Raw genomic sequence first — 27,255 nt, forward strand, 5'->3', positions numbered from 1 at the left:
CCTTTCTCATATCAGTCCAGATCTCTCGGCCTCGGTCAAGGATGAATGTAATGAGTACGAAGGAGGCGATGTTTTCAGCCCTCGAGGTACATGGATGCGGTGTCACGGATTGAAGAAATATATTGCAAGTCAGCTCTGAAAGGTAGGTAGTACTTACTTCTTTGGAGTCCGATGTTAGAATCCGAACTAAAAGAATGTATCACCGAATCAAAAAGTACGTAGAGAGAGAGAGTGAGAGAGAGAGAAAGAAAGAAAGAACGTGTACGATGTAGATCAACCGATCGTCCACCATCCCCGTTTTTAATGCAAGTGGAGCCAACAGTTCTTGATGAATCAAGATCTAGAAGAGTTAAAAAGACCTATAAGACCTATAAGACCCTAAATTCAAGAAGCAAAAAAAGAATAACTAGGTAGAAACACTTAATATCTAATAAAATCTCATTTGGAAGAGTTCAAGATAGTCAGGTGCTGCGGAGGTTATGTACTCTCTCACTCTCCATCTGCTCTCCGCCCGCTAAACTCCCATCTTCCATTCTTCTCTTTTTCCCTTTCTTCTCCCAAAACTTCTCGACCCATGACGCTCATTTGGACTCGGTAGTATCCGAATGTCTAGCACGCTGCTACCGGCTCTTTGTCTCCATTCCCCTTTCCCCGCTTCGATGACCCGTTCCTCCTCGCTATCCAACGTGGTTGACACTGCCCCCTCCTCTTAAGCTTCCGCCTTTCGGGCTCCGTCTTTGACGTCTTTTGGTTCCTGTGCAACTGGTTTCCCATGCAGGTGCGTCGATTTCCCCGGTCCCTCTCCTTTGGTTCCTGTGGGCGTGACTTTTCGTCGAACTCCCCTCAGCCTCGAACCCCTCAGGCACACCAGATTCCCGTGGAATTGGACCCCTTCCCATGGAATTTGAGAATAGGATCTCGATTTCAAACTGGCGCATTATTGATTCTAATGATTTTTCGCACGCGTTCAGGCTTCCACAAGTGCCCACGAGGCAGGCGGGCATGCGACGCGGAGAGGTCATGCCGTCCATCTATCGATTAGTGATCCAAGCCACCATGTGACGGAAGCTATCGGACACATGTACAACGACGACTACGATCGTAATGATCCGAGACGCCTGAGTTATATAACATCCTCTGTCGACGAGTCAATAACAACTATCCCGCGCGTCGCCGAAGGATCTGAGTCCTCTCTTTCCCCGTCCTCGCCACGCCACCAATCCTCGTCAGACGTGCATACGATACAAGCAAATGGAAGCCAGCGGCCGCCGCTTATTGCAAATCGGTCTTTCGATTTGGAAAGTGACCCGGGGAATGCTGACGGTACTCGATTGCCCTCGGACACTGCAACGTCCTCTTTTCCTCTCAACGATATCGACTACGAATCGAACCCTGCAGCTGTCGCTCAGGAACTGAACAATCTCGCCGCGATCCGGCGCATGTCGATGGATGTGGCCGCTGCCGGTGACCCCGACCTTCCAGGCTTCGCTCCACCCCCCTCACCCTCGGCCGATGAAGATGACGCCTCCCGGTTATTCTGGGTTCCTGCGCGGCTGCACCCCGAACTGGCACCGAAAGAATTCAAGTCGTTTCTCGATAGCAAGGCCGACCATATCAAGCGCAGATCCGGCGATTATGCGACTTTGGGCCCCGAACGTCAGGGGTCGGTAGGTGGTCTTAACCGCAAACGTTCGATGTTATCGAGACAAATCGACAACTCGTCGGGTTATACAGATGGCGCGGATCGGTTGGAACGTCAACGCTCTCAATCAAATAGGCGAGCTGGCATGTTGACTCCCAACCTGCAACAGTTGGAAACCTTGGTCGATGACTCGAACCCGGTGGACAAAGAATTACTCATGCAGGGCATGCATAATATCGACCTCGCAGGAAACGAGGACATGCCGATCCTGCCACCCGCACCTCTGGGAAACAGCCTACGCCGGTCAACGCGGACACAATATAAGAAAGCTAGCAGTTTGAAAAAGGGCGAAAAGTTGCCCTACTCTAAACGAGTTGGACGGGGCGCATCTGAATCTGCAGGGAGTGATACAGGACATCCGGTTGTTATACCTCAAGATCCCACAATCGCTGGGATCACCGGTGTCTCGACTGATTCCTCCCCCAAAACGACTCGAGCGGCTCGAGCCCCCTCTGCCTCATCGCATGGCTCACCTTACTCACCAAGTTCACCTTACTCACCAAGTTCACCTGTGAGTTCGACATTCGATTCAGTTATTGATCAGCCTGAGGCCGAGCAGGAAGGCTTTTCCACCTCTGATGGGCAACCGGATGCTACTTTGGATCGATCCGATTCAGGAGATACGACCAATGCACGAGTATGGCATTCTCGTATCAGCTCGAATGGCCGATCTACCTTGGATGCAGCCCCAGGCGACCCGAAGATTCCTGCAATAATCGAAACACCTCCCACCACTGAATCCAACCGCCTACCCAGTCCGCCTTCGCAGAGTAAGCGCTCACCGGATCGTGCCGCGGCATCTACACCGTCGTCGAAACCCGCCTCTTCGCATGACCCGGTACCAAAACGTCCCAAGAATCCTCGCCAACCTCCTCACGAACCCGCATCTTCGCTGAATGATGTTGCCAATAACCCTCAGATGGTACCTGGGAACAGTACCCGTACCGACAGTCTTTCATTCACCCCTACCACTTCAGAAGAACGCAAACCCGAAGAACGCAAACCTGAAGAACGGAAATCCGAGAGCAAGAAATCAAAAGACAAGAAGGAGTCTGATGGTAGCCGTAAGTCTAGTTGGCACTGGTTGCTGGGTAGCGAGGAAAAGGACAAGAAGAAGGACAAGGACAACGACTCGAAAAAGACCAAATCGAAGATTGTCGACAAAACCCATGACAACACACGGCTGGACGTTTTGCAATCCTCTATCGAGAGCACTCAGCGGGGACGCGAAAGTCTTGTTTTAGACCGCCTTGATCCGAAGCTCGACGAAGAACGACGCAAGGATGGCGTGAGGAGGGCATCGGGAGACTCAAAGAAAGAAAAGGATGGCATTTTCTCTTCTATTTTTGGCGGTGGACGAAAGAAGCACAGTGTTGAAAGCCACCACCGAAAACATTCGTCCCGAAACCTTTCTCCCGAACCCCCAATGCGAGTACTTCGCGCCGATGTGGATTATGCGTGGTCTCGCTTCTCAATTCTGGAGGAGCGAGCTATTTACCGGATGGCGCATATCAAACTTGCGAATCCCCGGCGAGCTCTGTACTCTCAAGTATTGCTGAGCAACTTCATGTACTCATACCTAGCCAAGGTACAGCAGATGCATCCGCAGATGCCAGTTGTTTCGTCTGGATCATCTCAGAAATCGTCGAAATCAAGGGATCAGCCAGATGAGTATGCGCAATATCAGCGATACCAACAGGTAAGCGAATATGTCTCTTATCCTGAGGGAGAGTAAAGTTACTAACAGCCTCGCACAGTCTCAGGAGCAGCAACACTATGGAGAAAGTGCCTATGATGACTCTTCCATGTACGACTATGATGACGATCCGCATGATCGCTACGGTAGCCATTCGAGGAGCGGCAAGCAAGGCTACGAAAACGGCCAAGCTTACGGCCCTGGCCACCAGCAGTACGGAGACTCGTCCTTTGGTGACGACGTCCAACTCGATGACGACGATGACGATGATATGTGGTGAATCTGGGGCTGGCATCCTCACTCGTTTCATTTCTATTTCTCTTCCTACACTTCTGCTTTCTCGTTTTTAGCAGCGCACGGAAATACCCATGCTTTTTGTCGGTTCAGGATGCTCCTAGAACATGTACACTCAAGCCGCGTTCTCCCATTTTCATGCATTACCCATATCCTTTCAAATGTTTTTTTCATAATTTCCCGTGTACCAATTCTCAAAGGGGACTCGTATTATTACGCGCTCGTTGGCATCTAGCACCAGGGAAGGTGAAATGCAACTTTGGCAGGGGGGGGTTCCTGTTTGTTTAATTTCTGTGTCTCTTTTTTCCTGTTCGGTATCATTGGTACTAAAGAGCGCAGTATATTCGGCCCAATGCGTGGGCCGGGTGTTGTGTTTTGGGCAAAAGCCCTGATTTATGTATTCGCATAGCGTCTGGGGTTTTCCTTTTCCTCTTCCCTCCTTCTTGGTACACCTCGATCCTATACCTTGTCTGCATTTCATTGTTTTCTTCCCCCAATGCTTAACATTCGCATACGAATGAATCAATGAAATAATCACGGACACGTTGATGTGTTGTGTTCAATTCCTCATGTCGAACTTCGAAGCCTCTTCTAAGCTTTGTACTAGGCAATTAGGACCACGGCATAATCGAGTGCCTATTCATATGGCTGAAATATTAAGTGGGAGCCGTTAAGCTCTGTGATTATACAGCAGTGGAGGCTCGCACAGTGGAAGAAAGTTGCGCGTTCCACTGACTTATATAGCCACCAGGTGTCCAAATAATGCCAGCCGGAAAGTGACGGGTGTTAGCCTATATCCAATAAAAGAGTCAGGACTGGAAGACAAGAAAAGAGAGAGAGAGATGTAGGTACTGAGACAGCATATATTTATCAACCAAGAGAGTCATAACAAATTTGCAATCAAAGATTATGCCCTTAGGCTGCCGGCATTTTTATAGAATCAGAATATCTAGCTTCACTACACCTATTGCACCATACAATTTGGTATTTAGTACGATTTAGTCCTTTAAACTCAGTACAAGCTCTCTTGTTCGCTGGTTTCTATATACATTTCGGACATCTATATTCGTCATGGAAGTGGCTCTCGAACGGCAGGGACATACTACTTTTGTTAGCATGAACTTATGGAGATGGAACACTCTACTAACAGGCAAAATTTGTGCTTTGCTCAAGTCCCACACACCGCTAGTGGCGTAAATATCTTTCTCGATGATGCCGCGGACTTCTTCAGCACTATTGGCCGAGTACACAATCACGCTACCCTTAAACAGGGCATCCTTGCCCTCTTCGGGGTGTTTCTCAAATATGGCACCTCCGTCGACGAGCTTTCCGGCGGTCACTAATGGTTTGACTCCGTCATAGTGGATTCTAGTCGATGTTAGCTATACCCAGTCTAACCTAGGGATTTTATGATAAACCAACCCTTTAACTTGTTTTCTGATAGCCAAGACATTTGGGTTGTCGGGAAGGATGCAAAGGAATTCCTTTCTTCGTGCAGTAGCCATATATCTTACTCCGGTACTCGAAAAGCTTTGCAAAGACCCGAAAGAATACGGTGAAAACGCTTTTGTCTTTGCTCGAAGACAGCGGCATGAAAACATTATGAGAAGACTTTTGATGCTTGAGATACACAAACAAAGAATTGGTTGTAGGATTTATCTAGATTAGCATCATCGGCTGAAGATATAGTCACATTGGTCGGCTCAAAAGTCGGATAGGGGCACCGAAGTAAATTGGAGCCGGAACCAGACCCCGACGTTCGCTATGAGGCTCCGATGATAGTAAGACTCATGTAACTTGACAAAATCACCGAATGTACATCTTTACTAAATATTATCATATTCTCTTTGTAGTATAGCACTGTGCGTGTTAAAATATCAGTATAAGGCCTTGTTCTACTCATCTCTCACTACTTTTCAATAAGGGATATAAACTTGTCCCCATCGGGTGATTATGCTAATGCTTCTTGAATCACATGCTGCAATCAATTTACTCAAGTTGAAATGATGGGTTATCAAATAGGTTCGCATTAGCTGCAAAAACTATGTTTATAATTAGATGATCGATATACCCCCAGAGATATCAGTAGGCATTACATATGTCATCAAATGCTTGATGATTGGAATGTTAGAGACAAATAACGTAGTGCTTAAAGAAATGATATCAGTACATATAACACATATTTTTCTTTGTACATATGGAAAGAGTTTGCTCTGGCCTACATGCGTAGGGCCCCAATAAGGCTATAGGAAATGGAGTCAATCAGCTATAGTTACAGGAATGAACAAGCAGACTCCATGGATCAACAAACTACAAGAAGCCAATATAGGGTGCACTCTACATAGAAACCATGACTTGTGCATAATTAGAAGCATTAACTTCCACGCATACTGCCGTAGCTTGGAGAGGCAGATGTAGGGATATAGGTGTAAGTGCGGGTTCCAGCGGGTTGGACAGGACAAGCATATATAGTTATGCTCTGTTCTTGTCAGTAGTCTCTAGATCACAGAAAAAAGCAGCGCCACTCAAATCGTAATATCCGATCAGTTTTAGGATGAGGCTCAGCTACACTATTTTAGAATTTGCGCCTAAACACGTGATCCTCATACACGTACACGTGCCTCTTACTACCCCACCCACGTGATGTAATCATGTGACTGCGTTTCGGCCCTGTGATTGGTTCCCCCATCATTACCGGTGCCCGCATTGATCTCTATCCCAATCTTATCGCGGAGCTATCAAGATCATCACGAAAAAAAAGCCACTTTTCACCTTGGTCATTTCCCATAACGTCCTTTACAATTCTCCAAACTCCCAGTCTTTCGCAGCGAGCCATACCAATAAATCCAATACCACTACCACCAAATCCATTATCATAGCCATGGGGGACTGTGGCGATGAGCTCTTCAAGGTACGCCGTGTCGCACAGACTCACACATAGTTTAGGCATAGCTTTGTTGCTGCACCACTTGCTTGTCGCACCACTTACTTATCATGCTCCGTTCTGACGTGTGTGCCTTTTCAGGAGCTTGAAAGCACATACTGTCCACCGATTGATCCTGCACTGTTCGTTGCGATCGTATCAGACTTTGACCTGGCGATCCCCACTCAGGTCGAACAGTTACGCGAAACCCTGGACGTGCTGAACGCATCTGCTGTTGAGCAAGAAAACTTGCCATTTGACCCCACAGGTACAACCAACCTTCGAAACTCCGATGTCTCAGGCTCTTTGATCGGCGAATCGTCTGACGATGCATCCTCGAATTTTACAAGCTGGCCATCGCTTGAAAATTATGAACAGGAGAATGGCGACTCCAACAGCACCAGCCGCGAAGCTGAAAGGATCAAAGGCTCCAAGCTTGCATATACCTTTTTGGGTATGACAACTGCAGACAAGGCACAGAACTTGATTAGCATGTTCCCAACTATTACTCGTCTGGAAGCTGAGCGTATCCTCGAAGATTGTCATGACAACCTCAGCCGCTCGATGGACGTCTTGCTCAATCTTGCTTTCATTGAAGAGACACAAATTGCCAGAGAAATTCCCCAACAGACCCCGAAGGAGGCCGCTCAAGACAGTCAATCCTCCATCCCCAAGTCAATCGATGGCTTCCAGGCCAAGGAGAATCAGAACGGTGGCGGCCAAAAATCCCGAAAGAAGAAAAAGCAGAAACAACGTCGAGTTGATCTAGCATCCCACGCTATGAATAACACTACCAATAAATGGGAGGCAGGAAAGAAAGATATCGAATTTCTTTCCTCGCGGGCCTGCGCTTTGCAGAGGGAGAAAATTGCCTCGACTTATCATGAAAATTCAATGTCACTCTGTGCAACAATCAGAGTCTTGGCACAGGCCCATGCGCCCACAGACATCCATGAGATTGAAGACGATCCTGTACTCGTCACGCAAGTGGGGGAGCTTAGTCACAAGTACCCCGGAATCAATCCGTTGACTTTAAGCGGCTTGATTCGAATTGCAAATAATGAAATCCCAGCCGCAGATGAACTGGCTGACACTTTGGCTCGCCGCCCTGATCTGACTTCGGTTTCAAATATTATCAGTTTCGTGTCATCCCCGGTTGCTCTCGGTGACGAAGAGGAGAATTTGGCCCCAACTCAGCAGACAGATAGTGCTTCGGATTTCATGGATTTCAACGAAGCTGCTGCTGCCGCCAACTCTCACTTCGCAGCGCGATCAGTTGCGCTTGCCCAGGCATCCCAGGCCGCCCGCCGCGCACGCTCCAACCCCCTCTACGGCGGCGCCTCTGCATACTACCGGGACGTCGGAAACGAGCAACGCCAGCTTGCAATGCGGCATTTGGCCACAGCTTCAGACCGGCTGGTGGCCCGCCAGTCGACCCAATACGACCTGGATCTGCATGGTGTGACGGTGGCAAACGCGATCAGAATCGCCCGTGAGCGCGTGCAGGCGTGGTGGGACGGGCTGGGGGATCAGAAGTACGTTCGTGGTGGGGGACAACACTCCCATGGCGGGTTCAATATTGTGTGCGGTGTTGGTCACCACTCCCTCGACCGCAAGTCACATATTGGACCCGCCGTGTGGAACATGCTGTTGAAGGAGGGGTGGCGCGTGGAGCTTAATCGGGGCTCCATGTTAGTGACCGGCGTGAATCGCCGTTGATTCTTTCTTTGCCTTTTTTTTCTTCCTCCTTTATTTTCTTAATGTCAGATTTGCTGTTGAGATACCCCTGCACTGCCGGAGTTTTCCCAGGTGGGACCTGGAGCTGAATTGAATGATCAAATATTTTTCCAAAACACAAACAACTAGGTTTGGAATGCTGTGGACAAGAATATATATATATATATAAATCTAGGGGGTTGTAAATCTATTCATACTATAGACCGCAGAAGCAGCAGCGATATCAGTCTAGGCCGTAAAGAGTCCCCGAACCAGCCCTGGGTCTCCCCGCATGATGACGTAAACCCCGAGCTCTCTCCCAGATGGAGGTGCCTATATGGGATTAGCCTCACCCCACTGCCATCTTCAGTTGCCGGTCACTCTTATTTTTTTCTCACTTTCCTATCAACTCTGTCTCTATGCGATCCCAACTATCTCGCAATATTATTTCGCCCCTCAGACACCAACCCATCCCCATCCGACTTGCACCGACATTTTGCTCCTCCAGACTTTTGTCCTCAACGCGCAAGCCTCCTCATTCGAAGACAAGCACCAAGGCTCTTATAGCTGCACCGACCATTCCTTTTTTCGGTGCCTTCTTTAGCTCCAACCGCACCCCTGAACAAACAACCGAAACCATGTCGCCCCCCAACCAGAGAAGCGAAGATGAGTGGAGAGCTGTTCTGAACCCAGGTTTGTATACCATGGAGACTTTTCACCTCTTAGGGCATATATGATTGATCTGAGCTTACAATAATGGCTGCAGAACAATTCCGCATTCTCCGTGAGAAGGGTACTGAGCGCGCTGGCACCGGTGAATACGATTCCCACTACCCGTCCAAAGGCGTCTACAATTGTGCTGGTTGCGATGCGCCACTTTATACTGCCGATCACAAGTTCAAATCTGGCTGTGGATGGCCAGCATACTTTGATTCCATCCCTGGTGCTGTAACTAGACACGTTGATACCACATTTGGCATGAAGCGGACAGAGATCGTATGCACGAACTGTGGGGGTCACCTCGGCCATGTATTCGAGGGTGAGGGGTATCAGACTCCCACGGATGAGCGTCACTGTGTGAATAGTGTCAGTCTGCGTTTTACAGAAGATGCCAGCGCTGCTAAGAATCCTCGGGCGAAAGCTTGATAGATCTTCATGACATTTAATCATCATTTGTTTTGCGGGGACTAAGGCTGCAAAAAGGCCGACATGCATGATACGGAGAGGCGTCGTTTGAGTGGACCAACCACGTTTTGTAGATCTCAACTTTAAACGAAATCCCTTAAGTGAAGACCAAAGTAAATATCCAATGTAGCTTATCATTTCAAATATCTACTGTTATTGGTCAATGACCCCATGATATCAAATTGCGTGACTGGCATTTTCCCCCATCCGTATACAAACCGCGGCCTTAGGCCGCAACCGTGTGCCGACCGCCACCTAAGAATAATTAGGACTCATTGTTTCCCTATCCCTTTCACCATCGATACTTGAGTTGCTGCTATTATGTCTCGACGTCCTACTCCAGGCCAAGCTGCCCAAAACTCGCAGACTATCAAGACTCTGCTGAAACTCGAGCATAACAAGATATGTGCCGACTGTAAACGGAACAAGCGTGAGTGGTCCCCGGTCTCCTCCTTGAGTTGCGCCCACGCTGGCTTCATCTCTGAGGCTATTTCTTGGCGTTAATTTACTGAATTGATTTCTGAATAGATCCGCGATGGGCTTCTTGGAACCTGGGTGTCTTTGTTTGCATTCGGTGCTCGGGCATTCACCGGGGAATGGGCACACATATCAGCCGAGTCAAGTCCGTGGATCTCGATGCGTGGACCGATGAACAACTTCAGAGTGTTGTGAGATGGGGCAATGGGAGAGCCAATAAGTTAGTCGCAACCAATTGACCGGTCACATTGGGGCATGGGCTAATAGGACACAGATATTGGGAAGCGAAACTGGCCCCCGGTCACGTTCCCTCCGATGCGTAAGTGCATTCGAATGGCACTCGTTGGGTGGTGGTAGTTTCTGACAATCAGCGAACAGAAAAATTGAGAACTTCATCCGGACAAAGTATGAGAGCAAGCGGTGGGTAATGGACGGTGAGATGCCGGACCCCTCGGCCCTGGATGACGGCGATGACGATGTGGTAAGTTATCGGGCGGTATACCAGCCAGTTGACAGCAATCACTGACTTCCTAGCCTCTTGCGGTTGTACAGGAGAAAGCAAAGATTGAACGTTCTGCTTCGCAAAGAGTCGCCACTACCAGTCAGCCCCCGGTACACCGTCAACAAGCCTCAATCGATCTGTTCGGCGACGATATCTCTCCCCCGAATCGCCCTAGCACAACCGAACCTACTCCGCGCGCGCCACCCAGACAAGCACAACCCGCACCGGTCAAGACTCACAAGCCCAACGATTCATTGCTAGGTCTCGACTTCTTCGGTAGCACCCAGCCTACCACTAGCAGTCGCCCGTCTAGCACAGCATCCACACCAGCAGCACCAGCCGGAATGTCTCGGCCAGACCTCAAACAATCAATCTTGTCATTGTATTCGAAGCCGCAGCCGGCACCCATGCAGCACCAGCGGGGCAACTCCTTCGGGGACATGGCCTCGCCCCCTGCCCCCTCCGCTTCGTCTCACATGGGCGGCCTGACGGATGCCTTCAGTGGACTGAGTTTCCCAACTACTACTTCTCCTCCACCCGCTAAACCGGCTGAGAGGCCATCCGCGTTCTCTAATCTCTCATCTTTCGGCGGCGCCAAGTCGACCCCCGCCGCCCCGAAGGTCACATCGCCCTCGGGGTCTGCGGGCGGCAGCTTCTTTGATGGCTTCACCTCACCGACCTTGTCGGCCCCGAAGTCCCAGTCCCGGACAACTTCCGTCTCCTCTACTGGGCAAGATTTCGGATTTGGTGGATTTACTTCTCCCACTGTTAAGCCTAACCCTCCATCATCGTCCTTGTCAAATGACCTGTTTGGGTTTTCTTCGCCTCCTCCTGCATCCGCTTCAACGGTCTCTCCCCCAAAGTCCACTGCAACCTCTCCTCGGCAGGAAATTAAATCTGCGTTTAATATCTCTGCTCCCCCGATGCAGCCTCCTGCCCCTCCCAAAGCGCCAGCCACCAGTGCTGCGAACGCGGCAGCAGCCAGCATGATGTCTGGAAACCTTGATCCATGGGGCGGGAACGCATGGAGTACACCTGATCCTGCCCCAGCGCCTGCCCCTGCCGCACTGTCGCCTGCATCTATGATGAAGGTCCCCGACACCTTGACCCCGAACGACGTGGGCCACGGCTGGGGCGCGCCCAGTGCTGCTTCCAAGCCTGCACCCACTGTAGCAGCGGACGAGGACTTTGGCGGCTGGGCCAGCGCTGCCCCAGTCTCAAACCCTACCTCAAGCACAAATAACAACAAGTCTGGTGGATTTGGCGGATCCGATGACCTCTTCTCCAACGTTTGGGAGTAGATTAAATCTTCTTTGCAACAGGTCCAGAATTGACGCATATCTTAAGTCTCTAGGATTTGCATGATGACATCTTCGTATCGGCAAGCATATTTTCACATTGCACATACGGGTGTTCATCGTTTTTGTGATCCTTGCCTAGAATCTTTTTTTTCTATTTTGTCCTTTATGCATCTTCCATGTCACGACCCCTTAGTTTCTGAAATGTGGGCGGCTTCCGAATGTACGATGGGCGGGTCTCATGCATACTGAATGATTAGCTCGTTTTGTTCGCTTCGATATCTGTACACTTGTTTTTACAATGCATTCATAATACCCTAGAGCTCATGTTTGAACACTTTGTAGGTAGCCTTGAGGTTAGAAACGATCCTAGCTTAATGAAATGATTGTTGTAATTCCAGCCATGTCCTTTCTAGGAGACAAGATTGACACAACTTTTGCTTTGTGGTACTCCATACAATCAGTCCGACTATTTTGAACCCGCGATCTAATAAGCCACTAGCCAGCTCTCATACCTGGATCGTTGAGACAAGACTCCTTGGATATTCGATAGTAATGGCATTGCAACTGTGAGACACAGCCTGCCTGTTAAATTGGGGTATATCATCGCGTAAGATCACAGAAAATAAGCAAAAAAAGGCCGCCACATAAAAGCCATAGGTATATAAGACAAGAGAGAAGACCACCCAAGAAAAAAAGAAATATGTATAAAGAATGAACCCGTTAAACCAACCATCATTATAGATCAAAAGCTATGCTTCTTCACCAATTCCTTCGTACTTCCCGTATCATCATTAACAGCAATCTTCGACTGCGAGGTCCTCTCCTGCGTGACGTTTGTCGTGACCTTAATGCCCACAAAAGCCTCTTTCGCAGGCTCCTTGGTGTAACTATTGAAGGAACCAGACGGCGTAAGCTCTTCCAGATCGTGGTCGTAGCCCGAGCTGTGGTCACGCCCGCCGACGACAGAGGCAAGCACTTGTGTGTTGCCGTTGCCTGTGTGGGGATTGCGACCGATTCGCGAAGGTCGTGTCGTCTTGCTGCGGTAGCCGTTGCTTCGGGTGGAGAAAATGTGAGGCAGGAGCTTGGAGAGGAAGGCGCGTGTGCCGGGGAGACAGGCGCAGATGATTGCTACGTTGCACTCGACGGCGGACCAGGTTGCTGCGCCGACGTTGTCGTCTGGGGTTGTTTGTTAGGTTTGGCTCATGGATAAGGGTTGATTGGTGTTGTTAATACTTACAGGTTGGGTCGTTTGAGTTGGAGATGACGAGTAGAGACTTGAGGCGGAGTATGCTTGTGATCAAGACGCTGAGAGGAGAGCGTTAGCATTGCAGACGATTTGTCGTCATATTGAGCTGGACTTACAATCCACCTAGCGCGAAAACAGCCATCAGAGCGAACTTTTGCTTCTTGGGCAATTGTAGTGATTTCAGGACCGGCATTGGGTATATAAGAATGAGGATATCGGTGATAATGTGGATCGCTGAGTTTGAAAACCACAAGGCTTTCTTATCCAAACAGAAGCCCGGGACAGTTGGATCCCAGAACTTGGCGAGAGGAACACAGCTAGCCCAGGCGCTAATGATAGTCCAGGTTCCGTAGAGGCCTAGAAAACCGATCATGATCCAACATGCCAAACGCATGCGTGGTGTGGAGAAGACTCGTTTGTATTGTAGAAGGATTGACATCTTTGTGCTGATGAGGCTTGTTTGATATATGGGAATTGAAGCCCAAAAGCACTGTAAGAGAATCATGTCAGTGGAACTGAATTACTTTGGAGAGAGGTGAAGCTGAGGTGAAGCGTACGATCATCTGGGCCTTATAGATTGGGGCCGGGATAGCGGTATAGTGCTCGCCCATGCCATGGTAGACTTCGCCTACCATCAGGCCGAAGAAACCCCATGAGAAGGCCAGAGAGACGAGGATGACATAGTCATCCGCTCCCATCTGTTTTACGAGAAATGCTCGTGTAAATATACGGACGGCAGTAATGAATGTAGCTATAGTCGTAAACACAATGCTGATGGCGAGGGCCTGGTGACCGCGGGATGTTGATAGAGTAGTCATCGTGTCATAGAGGCGTATATAAATGATTGAAGGCCAAGTTTTGTGCAGAGACTGTGATTGTGAACAGGAGGGTATTCAATGCGCTGAAAGAGAGATCGCAAAGCCCCTCTGTTGACTTATAGTCGATGTGAACGCCAGTTTCTCAATGCTCGAGAGTCGAGACGAAGTCCCCGCGGGATTACGAGAGAATGGCCCGCTTCTTAATACATGTACAAAAGAGGGATACTAGACTGTCAGGTATTGCTTACGAAAAAACAAAATAATGAGAAGGTTAGAGGGACACGAGATCTTCTCCACCCGATTTGAAGATCACCAGTCAGCCACCAAGCTAGAGACGGGGCAATACTACGCTATTTAATTTTGATGATACATACTTTGTATAAATATTCAGATTTGTCCCATCAGCCTGGTCGCTAGCGGGCCCCATTCTCAGGTGGCGATTAATGCTCCGTAGGAATCCGGGACTTTGTGATGATCAGTGGTCTTGCATTGTATCTTATTAGAATGGATAATGGGTAGGTTCGTTGTACATTGTAAATCGTACTTGCATTGTATATTGTATACTATTATACAAAATTATATCCCCATATAAAATAGGTGTGCAACCTTGGAATTGCCCTGAAGAGCACATGGTCTCCGCATGACATGAACTTTGTTCCCAGTAACAGCACCCTCTAATTCGTTAATTCAGTTTCTTGATCCATGGTACTAGCGTGATCAGACATCACGGCTTATACATAATAGGAAGCTCTGCCCTGATCTTTGAAATATCACCGCAGGTGGATGTGTATACCCCCTACAACATGGGAATAATTTTTGCTTTGTTAATCTTTCGGGAATCAATCGGTCCAAGCACATGGTCAAATTAACCCGCGATCATCTTACTCCCATAAGCCGGACTACGTCGGTAGTGGCATGCCGTGTGAAGGGAAGCCAAGCACACTAGTCTGACTACTGTATGTTGTAGAATCTTCACACTATGTATCCACTAACTATCCAGTTTTCCCCTCGTTTATTGTTTGTGTTTGATTGATCCATGGTACAATACCGGTGTCATGGCTATCCCTAAAATATAAAATCAATAGTGTCAAATAACCCCCCGTTAAGGTCCTATAAAGACTTGGGTTTCTTCGCTTCAAGGAGGGGTGGGGTTCGTACTCAACCCTATTGTTCCTGCGATCTGCACTCCCCTCTGCAGCCCATTTTTGTACCTGCGCAATCCTAGAGCCCGAGAAACTCCAATTTCGGGGAGTTCGGGGATCTTTGATTATCCACACATTTCAATATTTACTGCCCTAATCACGACTCAAGCATCCCAGCAAAGACTTTATCTGCCGGTGAAATCGAAAGAACTGAAGATCAAATACGGATCTAATTCAGATGACCCTAACCCTTCCGAGAAAATGCCGCGCGCACGGTGCCGGAGAATTAAGTAACATCGACGAACTAGTTTCAGATCATCTATAGCGTGATCTAGTTATGCAAGTCCATCCCTGATTATGCATAGGAAAGTGGTCTGTACGTTTTATGTACCTATATCGTATAGTTATCATAAAAATGATAAAAGCCCGACATGTCTACTACTTACTGATACTCCTAAGTTGTATTCCCATACTTTTATAGCTAATCATTACCCTTCTAGCCCGTGTACCTATCTTTTTAGATCTCTTTCTAGATATCTCTTTTTAAAATATTCTCGGTCTTCTGCCGCAACGCACGGATCTTACCTGATGACATACTCACAGGGCCCATTATTGTCACTAAGGGGCACTTACCAAGCTGTGGGCGAATCATTCAAGTTCTTTTCAGGTGAAAATCTTTCATTGATGTCGGTCAACCACTAGCGTTTCTCATCTGTTCTTTCGAGTTATGAACTGGATAATATATTAGTGACATTTTAGCTTGTTTCGGCAGGTTTCACACCTGGGTATCTGGTTGGATTTGAGTAAACCCCAACAGAAACTATCCACGGCAATGCTAAAAATTGGAGCACGCCCCATAAAGGCCAAGGATTCTTCACATCAACCCATTGCTAATAAATCGACTCTACCTGATATGTTCGCTGCGAGACTGTTTCGTCTTCTGCCAGGTGGAGCTCATCACCAGTGGAGTTCAGGGTCTGTCTCGGCATGTCCGATGGCTCTAGACCAGTGACTGTCTTGACAGTTTAGCCGCCTGTTTTTTTTATTTGAAACTCTGGGACCCGATTAAACCCATGATGATAGTATATGGCGCGGAAAATTGCAGATTAGGAAGTAAAGAAATGTCGCGAAAGATGGGAGCGAAATAGATATAATATTGTAGGATGTTATGAGAGACCTTTATTAACTAAAACTAACAAGCAGTCTTATTCTTAGCTTTCAGCACCAATTTCTCTTTTTTATATGCCTTTGACTTGCGCAGATCATCTGCAAAGACGGAGAGCACTAATTCGACCTCTGATTGGCCAGACACATCTAATGTGGATCAACCTTGGAATAGCTTCGCGGGGGTTGGTGCAGAACCTCCCATGCAAAAGCCTTGGATGTTCGAGGGAGCACACGACAAGGGTGTACATTGTACGAAGTATCCGATTAATCTTAATTACATCTGCCCCATATCCACACCCATTGGGTCCCCCAGCAGTAATGGCCGATCCCGGGGGCCAAGCCGGGACAACCCACTCGCGGTCCTCTGCGCCACGGGTCCGCCTCACCTGTGAAGCATGTCGCCAGCGCAAGGTGAAATGTGACAAGTCAAGTCCTTGCACAAGTTGTCATCGACTTGGCCTCGTGTGTGTTCCTGTGGAACGCGCGCGTCTCCCGCGCGGTCGCACGCGAAAACCCGAGCGCATTGTAGGCTCGGACAAGGAACTCTCTGAGCGGGTAGCGAGGCTCGAGAAACTTCTCAAAAAAGTCGCCAATGAGCAAGGAGATGAACAAAAGGCTTTCTCAGCTGTCACTGTGCCTGCATCTCCATACACACAGCAGCAGTCGGTGGTAGGGGCCAGCAATGCCGGTCCTAATACTCAGCAGGATCGGAATGAGAACTTATTCGGCGCAGGTCAACCACATCTTCCTCGCCCTTCAACTGCCTATGTTGGGGGGCCATTTTGGGAGGATATCATGCAGCAGGTGAGCTTGTTAAACTTTTGATTTGCGGATGTGATTTAACTCACGTTACAATCACTAGACCCAAGAATTGCGCAGTGTCCTGGAAGGTCGTCTAGAAAATGGGGACCGCGGTGTTGAAGATTCAGCAGCTGGCTTTGGCACATCGCTTGTGAGCTCAGAAAGCCCTGAAAGCTTGTCTAACTCACCCCAGGTCAACAGAAGATTAAGTCTTCAACCCCAAATCCGGCACAGGCTATGCGACATTTTCTTCCACAATGTCGATCCTCTCTTCAAAATTTTACATCGGCCGTCGCTACAAGCATATATTAAGGATGGGATGCCTTACCTTGACTATGAGCAGGATCATCAAGCGCCAGCTACCCTTGCTTCGGCTATTTATCTTTGCGCTGTCTGTACTCTCGACGAAGTGGAATGCCAGTCAATTTTCAGTACGAGCAAAAATACAATAGTCGCAGAATTCCACCAGGAAACCGAATTAGCGCTCGCCAAGGCGGACTTTGTCACGACGAACGATCTCACTGTTCTGCAGGCTTATATCATCTCTCTGGTGAGTGATACTACAAGTTTCTCGTTTTTCGCATCCCTACTTCTTGCCGGAATTTATCTAAACGATTCTAGCTCGCCGCTCGATCTCAAGACCAAAGCCGAAGGGTCTGGACCATGTTGAGCATGGCACTCCGAGTAGGCCAGGCATTATCCCTCCACATCCCCCAGCCACCATTCACAGTGCGCCCTTTCGAGCACGAGATGCGCAAGCGAGCATGGCTAGGAATCGGCATTCTCGATGTAGCAGCCTCACTAGACAGGGCATCCGAGCCGATGATGCAATCTGTATGGATCGACTACAACCTACCGTCTAATATCAACGACGAGGACCTCTGGTTCGATATGCCAGGGCCAGTCCACGAACACACAGATGGCAGATTTACAGACATGACGCACACCTTGATTACCGCAGCGGCAACGTCTGTGACAAGAACACTCGCATTTTCGGACCTCACTGAGCCAGCTGTGAGTATCATGAGTTTGCGGCAGCAAGTCGTCCACGATTTCCAACAAAAAGCGTCAGACCTTCTGAGCGGATGTAGGCCCGACCTGTCGGAATTCCAGTGGTACGCGCAAAAGGTAGCAGGTGTTACGGGCAGCTGGCTGCAGCTAGCCTGTCTCCGGCCTCTACAACGAAGCTATAATTTTGTACCCCCGAAAATTCAAGAGAACGCCCTCCTCAAAATCGCAGCTGACAATCTGCACTGGTCGCAGGAGGCATACAACTACCCAGGCGCCAGGTCTTGGCGGTGGTATGTCTCGATGTGGGTTCCGTGGCACGCATTGGCTGTGGCCCTTGCCGAACTCTGCGTCTGCAAAAGTCCCGCGGTAATTTCAAAGTACTGGACTGTCGTTGACGACGTCTACCAACGCTCGCGGCTTATAATTGCAGATTCCCAGCAGGGAATGCTCTGGAAGCCTTTGGAGAGGCTCATGTCACAGGCGAAAACGCGAAGAACTGAGCTTCTCGGTGTTAATGTTGATACTTCCCACCAAGCGGCGTGTCCGTATTTCGACGGCATCTCTTTTGGGCCTTTTTCGAAACAACCTGAACCTCAACAGGATCCCACGGATTTTTCGCTTGGTTTGAGAGAGGCCATTGATGCACCGCGCGATTCGCATGTCGCGGAAGTGCCGACTTCCTTTGCGCCGGTGCCCTGGCCCAATGTGTGGGATGCGATGGATTTGAGGGACCCGACCTTACAAAGTGGCTCCGATGACAATGCTTGGTTGAGTTACGAGAACTTCATCGAAAATGTTTACGATAGCGTTGATTCCATTTTCTTGCCGCGGTGAATAACACATCTCGGGGAGAGTGAAGGGGAACCTGGATTGCACAGAGATTTCCAGATGTCATATCCAGTAGTGATATACATAAAAAATTCTCCACTCGTGTCATGATCACCAAATAGACAGCTGAAACAGTTTAATGTAATAAAATAAAAATCTCCAACACGGGTAAATCTCCCAGCTCAGATGATACTACCTCGCACCCATTATCAACTGTAATGCAAACCCGGTCCATATTCTTCTATAACATATCTCTCTCCTAACTTTCACCCTGAATAGCCCTCGAAAGGCGAGAGAGCATGGAGTAAATCAATCCTTCAGATTCCGATGGTGCCGTTCTCTAAGCGGGAAGTACGCTGTCGGAGGAATCCAATCTGACCCGCTCATCAATGACATCCGCATCTCGTGTTCAAAATGTGTCGTCGTACTGTCAAAAGCATATTGCCACCCAGTATCTATGCCATTTGGCTCGCAATCAAGCAGTTATTAGGTACCTGGTCCCGGATGGTGGACTCAGTAAGTCCTTGGTCTTTTTAATCAACCCAAAGGAAATAACCGCCTTCGGGCCTTAATTTCCGGAGTATATGGATAAAGCGTGGCAAGGCCAAGTTGCCAGCCTGACCCGGAAACCTCAGAGGCATTATCGTTCACAGCTGAACTTTCCTCAGCCGGGGTCTTTAGTAAAGACTGCGAGGTAGATGGCAAGGGAAGCTCGTCGTCGAGAAGCCGTTGGTAAGTGCACTGTCTTTGTCTTTGAGTGCATTCCGCACACGGTATTTCCCCATTACAGGCTTTCCTGAGACTTGCGCAACTATCACACGCACGCTTGTGTTTCCCGCCACGCTCCGGCTCGGGAATTTCATGGCCGCTGTCTACACGGGCCTTGCATGATTTCCAATGCCTCCGTAGCACATCTCTGGGTTACTGTTGTCAGCACACATGATGGGGTGACATATCTCTCTTCGGGAATGATGGAAGATGACACACCCTCGGCTGAATGTAGTGCCGCAAAATGAGCAGAGGTGTCTCTTTACCGTGTGATCTGTAGGAAGTCATTACTGTATGAACTTTATGCATTCGAGTACCATCGGAAACATACGAGTGAGGGCGTGGCGTTTCATATGATCTAATCGCTGGAAATTTGAGGAGCATTCTTTACATTTCCATGTCCTTGGCCCTGTTCTGGCCTCTGGTTTTCGCACTGGTTGCTTCATGGGGGAAAGCGTCGGTTTAATAGATGGCTCCGAAAAGGTGATAGCCTCGGATGGAGTGGAGTTCACGGGGTAGATGATTTAGATGATTTGCGTGTCGGATGACGGGCTATAAAAAGATAAATCGCCTTCGGGTGGGTGTATCCCGCCAAGACACCCCGGATGAAACCAAAATTCAATGTGCAATCCGAGATTCAAACTCAGTTATAGGCGTGGGGCGGCTCAAAGTGACGATAATGAGCGAGACTCGGTAATTCGACGTTGGCGATTGGCGAGGAAAAAGGAGAAGTCTGTGAAATTCATCAGCCCGTCGCGATTCCCCCGCCAATGACGAACACCAAAATTAGGCCTACAACATACATAGTTAGATGAGTCCAGTATTAGAAAAAATATATAAGGGGTTAAATCGTCAAGATTGCTAAACTTGTCAGTCTCTTAAGTAAATCAGATTCTTACAAAAGCCCAGAGAGGAAAGACAGGTGTTCATCTTGAACTACTAGCCTAAAATATCAGGCAACAATTCCAAAGCACCGATCTATCACAACATTGAGAACATGCCTTCTATTGGTCCAGACTCATCAGCCATGGAAATAGAGATGAACGAAGATCATTACAACAACTGGCCCAATGATAAAGGGGTAAGTGAAGTAATAGACACCGCGAACTATACATACTAATCCCTACATAGTTCGATCCCGAATACGAACAGCGTGAGCCCGTCGAGCTCTCGGTAACAGGACAGATTCCTGCCTACGCTGCTGGAGTCTTGTACCGGACAGGTCCAGGAAAGAGCAAAGTTGAAGCTGAGAATGGAGAGATACTACGGCTCTCCCACTGGTTCGATGGATTCGGTCAAACCCATCGTTTCCAGATCATTGCTCCGGACTCCCATACTGCACCCCAGGTTTTCTACAACTCTCGCTTCTCAACCGACGACCTGATCGAAGAAGCTAGAAAGACGGGATCTCTGGATATGATCAACTTCGGACAGAAACGCGATCCTTGTAAGAGCATTCTAGGCAAAGTCCAGACTGAATATGCTCCGCAACCCACTCCGTCGAGTATGAACATATCTGTCACCCTTTCGATCAACGTCCCGGGCCTCGATACCCAGCCCGAAGAGTCGACTTCACGCTGGAGTGATTCACAGGGAATTCGAACTCTCTATGCAAAGACCGACTACAATGCCTTCAAGAAGCTTGACCCGGAAACCCTGGAACCAATCGGCCTCGCCACCCAGACCGATCTGCATCCGGAACTTTCGGGGCAACTCTCTGCATCTCATGCTCGATCTGATCCAATCACGGGAGACATGTTCAATTATAATCTCACCCTGGGACCAACCTGTACATACCGTGTTTTCAGGGTCTCGGCTTCGACGGGGAAAACGACAATCCTAGCAACCTTCCCCGCAACACCAGCTTATCTTCACTCCCTTCTCATCACCGAGGACCATGTTTTGCTGTGTGTGTGGAACGCGCACTTAAATCCACAGGAGTTTGACTCCTCGTTCATGGATTCAATCCTGCCAACAGACCCAAGTCAGCCGGCAGTGTGGTATGTCATTGACCGTAAGCACGGCAAGGGATTAATCGCGACATACGAAAGCCCTGCATTCTTTTGCTTCCACACGGTCAACGCATGGGTCGAACCCTCAAAGGAAAATCCCGATGAAATAGACATTGTTGCAGATGTTGTCAGAAGCGATAGCTCTGAAGTTCTACAATCCGTCTATTACGAGAACTTGATATCTTCGCTGGATACAGCCAAGGCCTACCAACAGAAGAGAAACAATTCTTTCCGATCAACTTTTACCCGGTTCCGCCTACCTGCGGTGCCTTCCACTCCATGCACCGATCCCAAGAAAGTAACAGTCGAGTGGTCCGTTTGCAAATCATTGTCGCCTGAGCTGCCGACTTTGAATCCGAAAATAGTCACTCAAAAACACCGATATGTCTACGCTGTGACTTTCCGTGGAAAGGCAACTCTGACAGATGGAATCACGAAGCTCGATTGTGATACCCAGCAAGTTCAGCTCTGGGCATGCCACGGGCAATCGCCCGGTGAGCCCATTTTCGTCGCTAACCCCGAGGGCACTAGTGAGGATGATGGTGTACTTCTTAGCGTGGTGCTCGACGGGATGCGTGGTAAGAGTTATTTGCTCTGCCTTGATGCTCGTAACTTGTCGGAGCTTGGTCGAGCAAATGTTGATGGGGCTGTTGGGTTTGGATTCCATGGACAGCATGTTCCGACTCTGGGTGGAATTCCTACTGGTGACTACTAAGTGCGAAGGTCTTTTTTCGGATATTATTACTGTTATAACACAGATTGAAATTTGTTGTACAGTGCTTCCCGAAACTCGTGTTACTACTTGTACTCTTTGACTTAACCTTAAATCCTAACTGCTAAGATAGACTAGTCTATATTGAGAGTTATTCCGGAGTACCCTTGTCAGTGGAGCCTGTATTGTTTCTTACGTATATAAACAGGACATATGGCGGGATGTATTCAATTGTAACATTAATATAATCGACACCTCCATACCCCACTTTGAAAACCGGCATCCCTTGGTACGGGCAGATCATGAATCACGGGTCAAATTAGAACAGTGCCTAGTTTATACCCTTCAAAACACGAGCTTACCTATGATATGATCCGTTGTGGAGAGCTATCTGTATTACAAACGGCTAAGGTAGGTGGTTACGACAAGCGTAATCTCGACCTGCGCGATGAATACTGCACTTTATCTCACGTTAAGAATCGAGATATAAGAAAAGCATAGGCTTTGAGGGAATGGGTAGCGAAGGATGGATATAAATTTGCTAGTCACCATACTATGGGATCTGAAGATACTGTAGAGTTACCTTTGCACCAACAAAAAGCACAATAAGCTGCCCAGGCTCGATATATAGAGTTTGCCTCGATAGTTGATTTAATCAAGTCCAACAGTCATTTGTGAGTTTACTTTTTTACTGTAACGTTCACTTTTTCTGGTACTTTAGAGAGGCCTACTACTCATGGTGTTCTCTTGCGTAATTTGACTGCTCACTAACTGAGAGGTGTTGAGCGGTTTCTGTAATTACTCTGATAAATATTGGGCGATGAGTGCGATATTGCGGGGAAATTTGCATTCGTTGCCAATAGCCATGAACGGCAGGATCGAGAAAGTGAGAACGACAATCACCCAACTGATTCCATGCGTCTCAGATTAAATTGAAAGACTAGTAAAATTGTGACGGTCTTCGTCCAAAAAGCAGATAAACGCCGGATTAAGGCATACATTCTTAATCAATCTCGCTCAAGTCATAATATGGAGGCACAGAGGAAGTACTAAGCAAGAATGTGAAAAGAGGGTGATTGTGAAGAACCCTTTCTACAGGATGTCTTGCTTCTTCTTGGACGGAAGTTAGGGTAATACGTTCTTTGATGGCGAGAGTATCAGGATGCTCTGGTCCTAGAGCTTTCTCTCTTCCTTCTAGTGCTCGGCGGTGCATAGCTTCGGCCTCTTCGTACTGGCTCTGTAGGTCAAGCACCATACCAAGATCGTAAATACTAGTCAGAGTGTTAGGATGCTCTAGTCCTAGAGCTCTTTCTCGGCCTTCTAGTGCTCGGCGGTACATCGTTTCGGCCTCTTTATACTGTCCCTGTCGTTGAAGCACTGAACCAAGATTGTTGACACTAGTGAGAGTGTTCGGATGTTCCAGTCCTAGAGCTTTCTCTCTTCCTTCTAGTGCTCGGCGGTGCATAGCTTCGGCTTCTTCGTACTGTCCCTGTCGTTGAAGCACTGAACCAAGATTGTTGACAGTAGTAAGAGTTTTCGGATGCTCTAGTCCTAGAGCTTTCTCTCTGCCTTCTAGTGCTCGGCGGTGTAGAGCTTCTGCCTCTTTGTATAGGCCCTGTTGATGAAGCACTTTACCAAGATTGTCGACACTAGCGAGAGTGGTGGGATGCTCTAGTCCTAGAGCTTTCTCTCTTCCTTCTAGTGCTCGGCGGTGCATAGCTTCGGCTTCTTCGTACTGTCCCTGTCGTTGAAGCACTGAACCAAGATTGTTGACAGTAGTAAGAGTTTTCGGATGCTCTAGTCCTAGAGCTTTCTCTCTGCCCTCTAGTGCTCGGTAGTACATTTCTTTAGCCTCTTTATATTTGCCCTCTCGTCGAAGGACCGACCCAATTTTACTAATACTGTCAAGAGTGTCGGGATGCTCTAGTCCTAGAGCTTTTTCCCTACTTTCGAATACTCGGCGGTGCATGGCCTCGGCCTCCTTATAAATGCCCTGTCGCCTAAGCACTGACCCAAGCTTACTAACACTGTCGAGAGTGTCGGGATGCTCTAATCCTAGAGCTTTCTCTCTGCCTTCTAGTACTCGAAGGTGCATAGCTTTGGCCTCTTTGTATTTACCCTGTTTTCGAAGCACTGAACCAAGGTTGCTAACACTGGCGAGAGTGTCGGGGTGCTCTGGACCAAGGTTTCTCTCGTGGGCTTCCAGGCATTCATCAAGCAGAGCTTTTGCCTCATGATACCTTCCATCACTGTGTAGAGATCTTCCTACCCTTGAAGAAAAGTTAACGAACTCATAGTGAATATTATGGAATTCTTCACTCTTCATCAAATAGAGTGCGTGCGGTAGGTAGTCCCTCCATAGACCTTGGTTGTTGTGGTCATCATCGGGGAAGATATCATCCAATTGCTGAGTTGCCCTGCGTACCCAAAGATCAAAGGACCCCCTTCTCCTCACCCAGTTCCGTGTGGCAAGATGCACAAGTCGATGAAGACTAAATGAGCTTCCACCAGCCTGTTTGCTGATAAAGGAATACGCGCTCAAAAGACCTAGTGCATCAACCTTTTTTTTTGTCGAAGTTGGAGATGGAAGAATCGACTGCGGGATATCTCGTGGGTTAATGCAGGCTATGAATGACAGATATTCCGCTGCCAATTTATCCAAGTCATGGATCTGTTGAAAGGAGATCAACCAGGTAGTAAGCACTGGGTTTTGAGTCTCGGCGTATCGTCCGTCATCCTGGAACTCCTCACACAACAGCTCGGCTGCGTCTGTCTCTCGGTCTTTCAATAGTGACAGATAATCTGATAGCACGATCTCGTTTTCATTTATGTAGGCAGCGGCTTGGTTTATTGCGAGCGGTAGAAATCCAAGCTGCTCAAGGAGAGCGTTAGTTGTATATTTGTCATGCAGTAGACCCTCTTGGATGAGTGAACTTTCTAGAATCTTTGTGGCAGTGATTTGATCGATATCGGGAATAGACAGAACATTTGGTGATGCCACTTTCACAGCTAGCTTTCGATTGCGTGAGGTAAAGAGAATATGACCGTTCTCACTGCGGGGGAGATCATCTTTGAGCGGTGGCGCAGTCGCGCTCCCCTTGGTCCACATTTCCATATTGTCTGCGTTGTCAAAAATCAGAAGCCACTTTCCGGCGATGTCTTGACTAAGATGAGCTTTGATTTGTTCTTTCATCTTCGCTGGCTCTATGTGCGAAATGCCTAGAGCCGAGGCAATGTTGACGTAGGCTTGTTGCACACTCTCGTAGTTGATACACGGAATCCAAAAAATGGAGCATTCGGGGACACTTTCTCGCATGCGGTAGGCCAGTTCTAGGGCGATTTGTGTTTTGCCAATCCCTCCTAGTCCATGAATAGCAACCTTGGTCGGGCTTGTTGCATGAATAATAAACCTTTCAAGATAATCAATCTCCTGTTGACGGCCAACGAATCGGCGATTTCGAGCAAAGGGTACCATCCAGTGGCGCGCTTCTTTTGCGTCACTACTTTGGCCATGGCTGTATAGAGGGACTACTCCCAGAAGAGCCCTGGTGTAAGCAGCGGCAGTGAGAGCGGCGTATCCTTGCCATTTTTTGTGCTTATGCGAGTCGCAATAGTCGCAAACTCCTCTGATGACAAGACATGGCAATTGATCCATCAGCCCGGCTGCTTCCATTTCAAAACAGAGGATATTTAGCTCTTGGGCAACGGCGTCTCGTGTTGTGGCACTTTTCATGACTTGGTTCCCAGACGCAATCAGACCATAATGAATGACGGGCCCTTTGGTTTCTCGTGTTGTGCGCGCCACTAGTTGGTCCGGTTCACATTTTGAGCAATCAGCACTCCTGCTTTCATGGTCATAACTCGCTTGAAACAGAAAATCTTTATCTGGGCGTGAAAATTGTTGTTGAAGCTTTTCGTGTTTCGGAAGTATCTCTGATGTGATTTCTTCAATCAGTGTGCTTCCACCCATGATCCCACTGCGCATTTGAGATATTGCAGTTAACAAATATTGCGGTGGCTTGTTGAGCGACCCAGTGCGTTCGAAGCATCTATCACGAAGCGTCTTCCCATAGTCATACTGAACCACGCCCCCAGAGGTCGCAGTTGGCATGCTGATAACCACGTCGCCTAGGCGAATGTCGGCATCCCTGCTAGGTACACCGCCCCCGATGCCTACCATCAAACCAAATCGAAGAGACGGAAACGTTGGAAGCATGTGAGCAAGCACCACTGCTGCAGAGGTGGTTCCGTAAACGCCCGACGGTAGGCAGGCCACTACTATATTGTGTCCACTAACGCTACCAAATGTGTAGGCGTTGTGGTCGGATTTGGGCTGGGACAGTGGATGGTGGAGCTTGTCCAGCATCGTCTTGGCCGCTGTCATTTCCAGTGGCAAGGCGCAGATCCACGCGACCGTGTAGTCGTCATGTGAGAATATCATTCTTGTTGTCATCGGCGATCATAGAATAAAAGCCAAAAATTATGGAACGAGCATGCTTAGAGTAGCCCACGATGCACAGGAGGGAGACCCTCGAAGTGCCAAGTCTCAAATGGAGGGGGCCACTCCAGCTCCTCGTGCTGACTTATTAGCGTCTGTCGTCCATATGGAAAGTTCCAGCTATAATGGCTACACTATACAGTGCTGATACACGAATTTAGGTATCCTTATGAGTAAAGTACAGTTTGGGTAATTTTACAGGAATATTAATATTCCGAGTCTATTCTTACAGTAATATGGTGTAGTATATCTTGGCATTAGGGTTCGAGAAGCAATCGAAGAGTGTGGGTGGTGACACCAGTTTCGGGAAGTACTGTATTCCATAGTCTAGTCTTATATTTCTCGGCTCTTAAATCGGCTTAATTTGCGCCACACATTTCAACCTCTCTATGGATATCTACGAATTACTGCTATTATACAGATTGTCATTTGTTTTCAATCGTTCCAAACCAGAGT

General features: G+C 48.3%; 8 protein-coding genes across 8 annotated transcripts; 5 read left to right on the plus strand and 3 right to left on the minus strand.

The window, feature by feature from the left end:
* Positions 1–1,079: 1,079 nt before the first annotated feature.
* PEX2_014740 (putative telomere silencing protein Zds1) lies at positions 1,080–3,678 on the plus strand (the record flags this gene model as incomplete). Its single annotated transcript, XM_016738750.1, has 2 exons — positions 1,080–3,401; positions 3,460–3,678. 2 exons carry the CDS (start codon positions 1,080–1,082, stop codon positions 3,676–3,678), a joined length of 2,541 nt encoding a protein of 846 aa, XP_016602644.1.
* Positions 3,679–4,761: 1,083 nt separating this feature from the next.
* PEX2_014750 (YciI family protein) lies at positions 4,762–5,197 on the minus strand (the record flags this gene model as incomplete). The annotated part of the gene is made up of 3 exons (XM_016738751.1): positions 4,762–4,794; positions 4,841–5,060; positions 5,115–5,197. The coding sequence occupies 3 exons, from the start codon at positions 5,195–5,197 to the stop codon at positions 4,762–4,764; spliced, it is 336 nt and encodes a 111-aa protein (XP_016602645.1).
* Positions 5,198–6,573: 1,376 nt separating this feature from the next.
* Positions 6,574–9,477, plus strand: PEX2_014760 (Peptide methionine sulfoxide reductase MrsB; the record flags this gene model as incomplete). Its single annotated transcript, XM_016738752.1, has 4 exons — positions 6,574–6,603; positions 6,718–8,306; positions 8,840–9,024; positions 9,098–9,477. 4 exons carry the CDS (start codon positions 6,574–6,576, stop codon positions 9,475–9,477), a joined length of 2,184 nt encoding a protein of 727 aa, XP_016602646.1.
* Positions 9,478–9,837: 360 nt separating this feature from the next.
* PEX2_014770 (uncharacterized protein) lies at positions 9,838–11,796 on the plus strand (the record flags this gene model as incomplete). The annotated part of the gene is made up of 5 exons (XM_016738753.1): positions 9,838–9,946; positions 10,045–10,213; positions 10,268–10,312; positions 10,372–10,474; positions 10,528–11,796. The coding sequence occupies 5 exons, from the start codon at positions 9,838–9,840 to the stop codon at positions 11,794–11,796; spliced, it is 1,695 nt and encodes a 564-aa protein (XP_016602647.1).
* A 742-nt stretch (positions 11,797–12,538) lies between these two features.
* PEX2_014780 (putative integral membrane protein) lies at positions 12,539–13,860 on the minus strand (the record flags this gene model as incomplete). Its single annotated transcript, XM_016738754.1, has 4 exons — positions 12,539–12,972; positions 13,034–13,101; positions 13,159–13,532; positions 13,600–13,860. 4 exons carry the CDS (start codon positions 13,858–13,860, stop codon positions 12,539–12,541), a joined length of 1,137 nt encoding a protein of 378 aa, XP_016602648.1.
* A 2,627-nt stretch (positions 13,861–16,487) lies between these two features.
* On the plus strand, positions 16,488–18,815 carry PEX2_014790 (Zn(II)2Cys6 transcription factor; the record flags this gene model as incomplete). The annotated part of the gene is made up of 3 exons (XM_016738755.1): positions 16,488–16,973; positions 17,032–17,520; positions 17,592–18,815. The coding sequence occupies 3 exons, from the start codon at positions 16,488–16,490 to the stop codon at positions 18,813–18,815; spliced, it is 2,199 nt and encodes a 732-aa protein (XP_016602649.1).
* A 1,759-nt stretch (positions 18,816–20,574) lies between these two features.
* Positions 20,575–22,304, plus strand: PEX2_014800 (carotenoid oxygenase family protein; the record flags this gene model as incomplete). Its single annotated transcript, XM_016738756.1, has 2 exons — positions 20,575–20,658; positions 20,709–22,304. 2 exons carry the CDS (start codon positions 20,575–20,577, stop codon positions 22,302–22,304), a joined length of 1,680 nt encoding a protein of 559 aa, XP_016602650.1.
* A 1,000-nt stretch (positions 22,305–23,304) lies between these two features.
* Positions 23,305–26,742, minus strand: PEX2_014810 (Tetratricopeptide-like helical; the record flags this gene model as incomplete). The annotated part of the gene is made up of 1 exon (XM_016738757.1): positions 23,305–26,742. The coding sequence occupies one exon, from the start codon at positions 26,740–26,742 to the stop codon at positions 23,305–23,307; it is 3,438 nt and encodes a 1,145-aa protein (XP_016602651.1).
* Between the last annotated feature and the right edge of the window lie 513 nt (positions 26,743–27,255).

This window comes from Penicillium expansum (genome assembly GCF_000769745.1).
Source record: "Penicillium expansum strain MD-8 chromosome Unknown contig44, whole genome shotgun sequence".
In the NCBI taxonomy this organism is placed as follows: domain Eukaryota; kingdom Fungi; phylum Ascomycota; class Eurotiomycetes; order Eurotiales; family Aspergillaceae; genus Penicillium; species Penicillium expansum.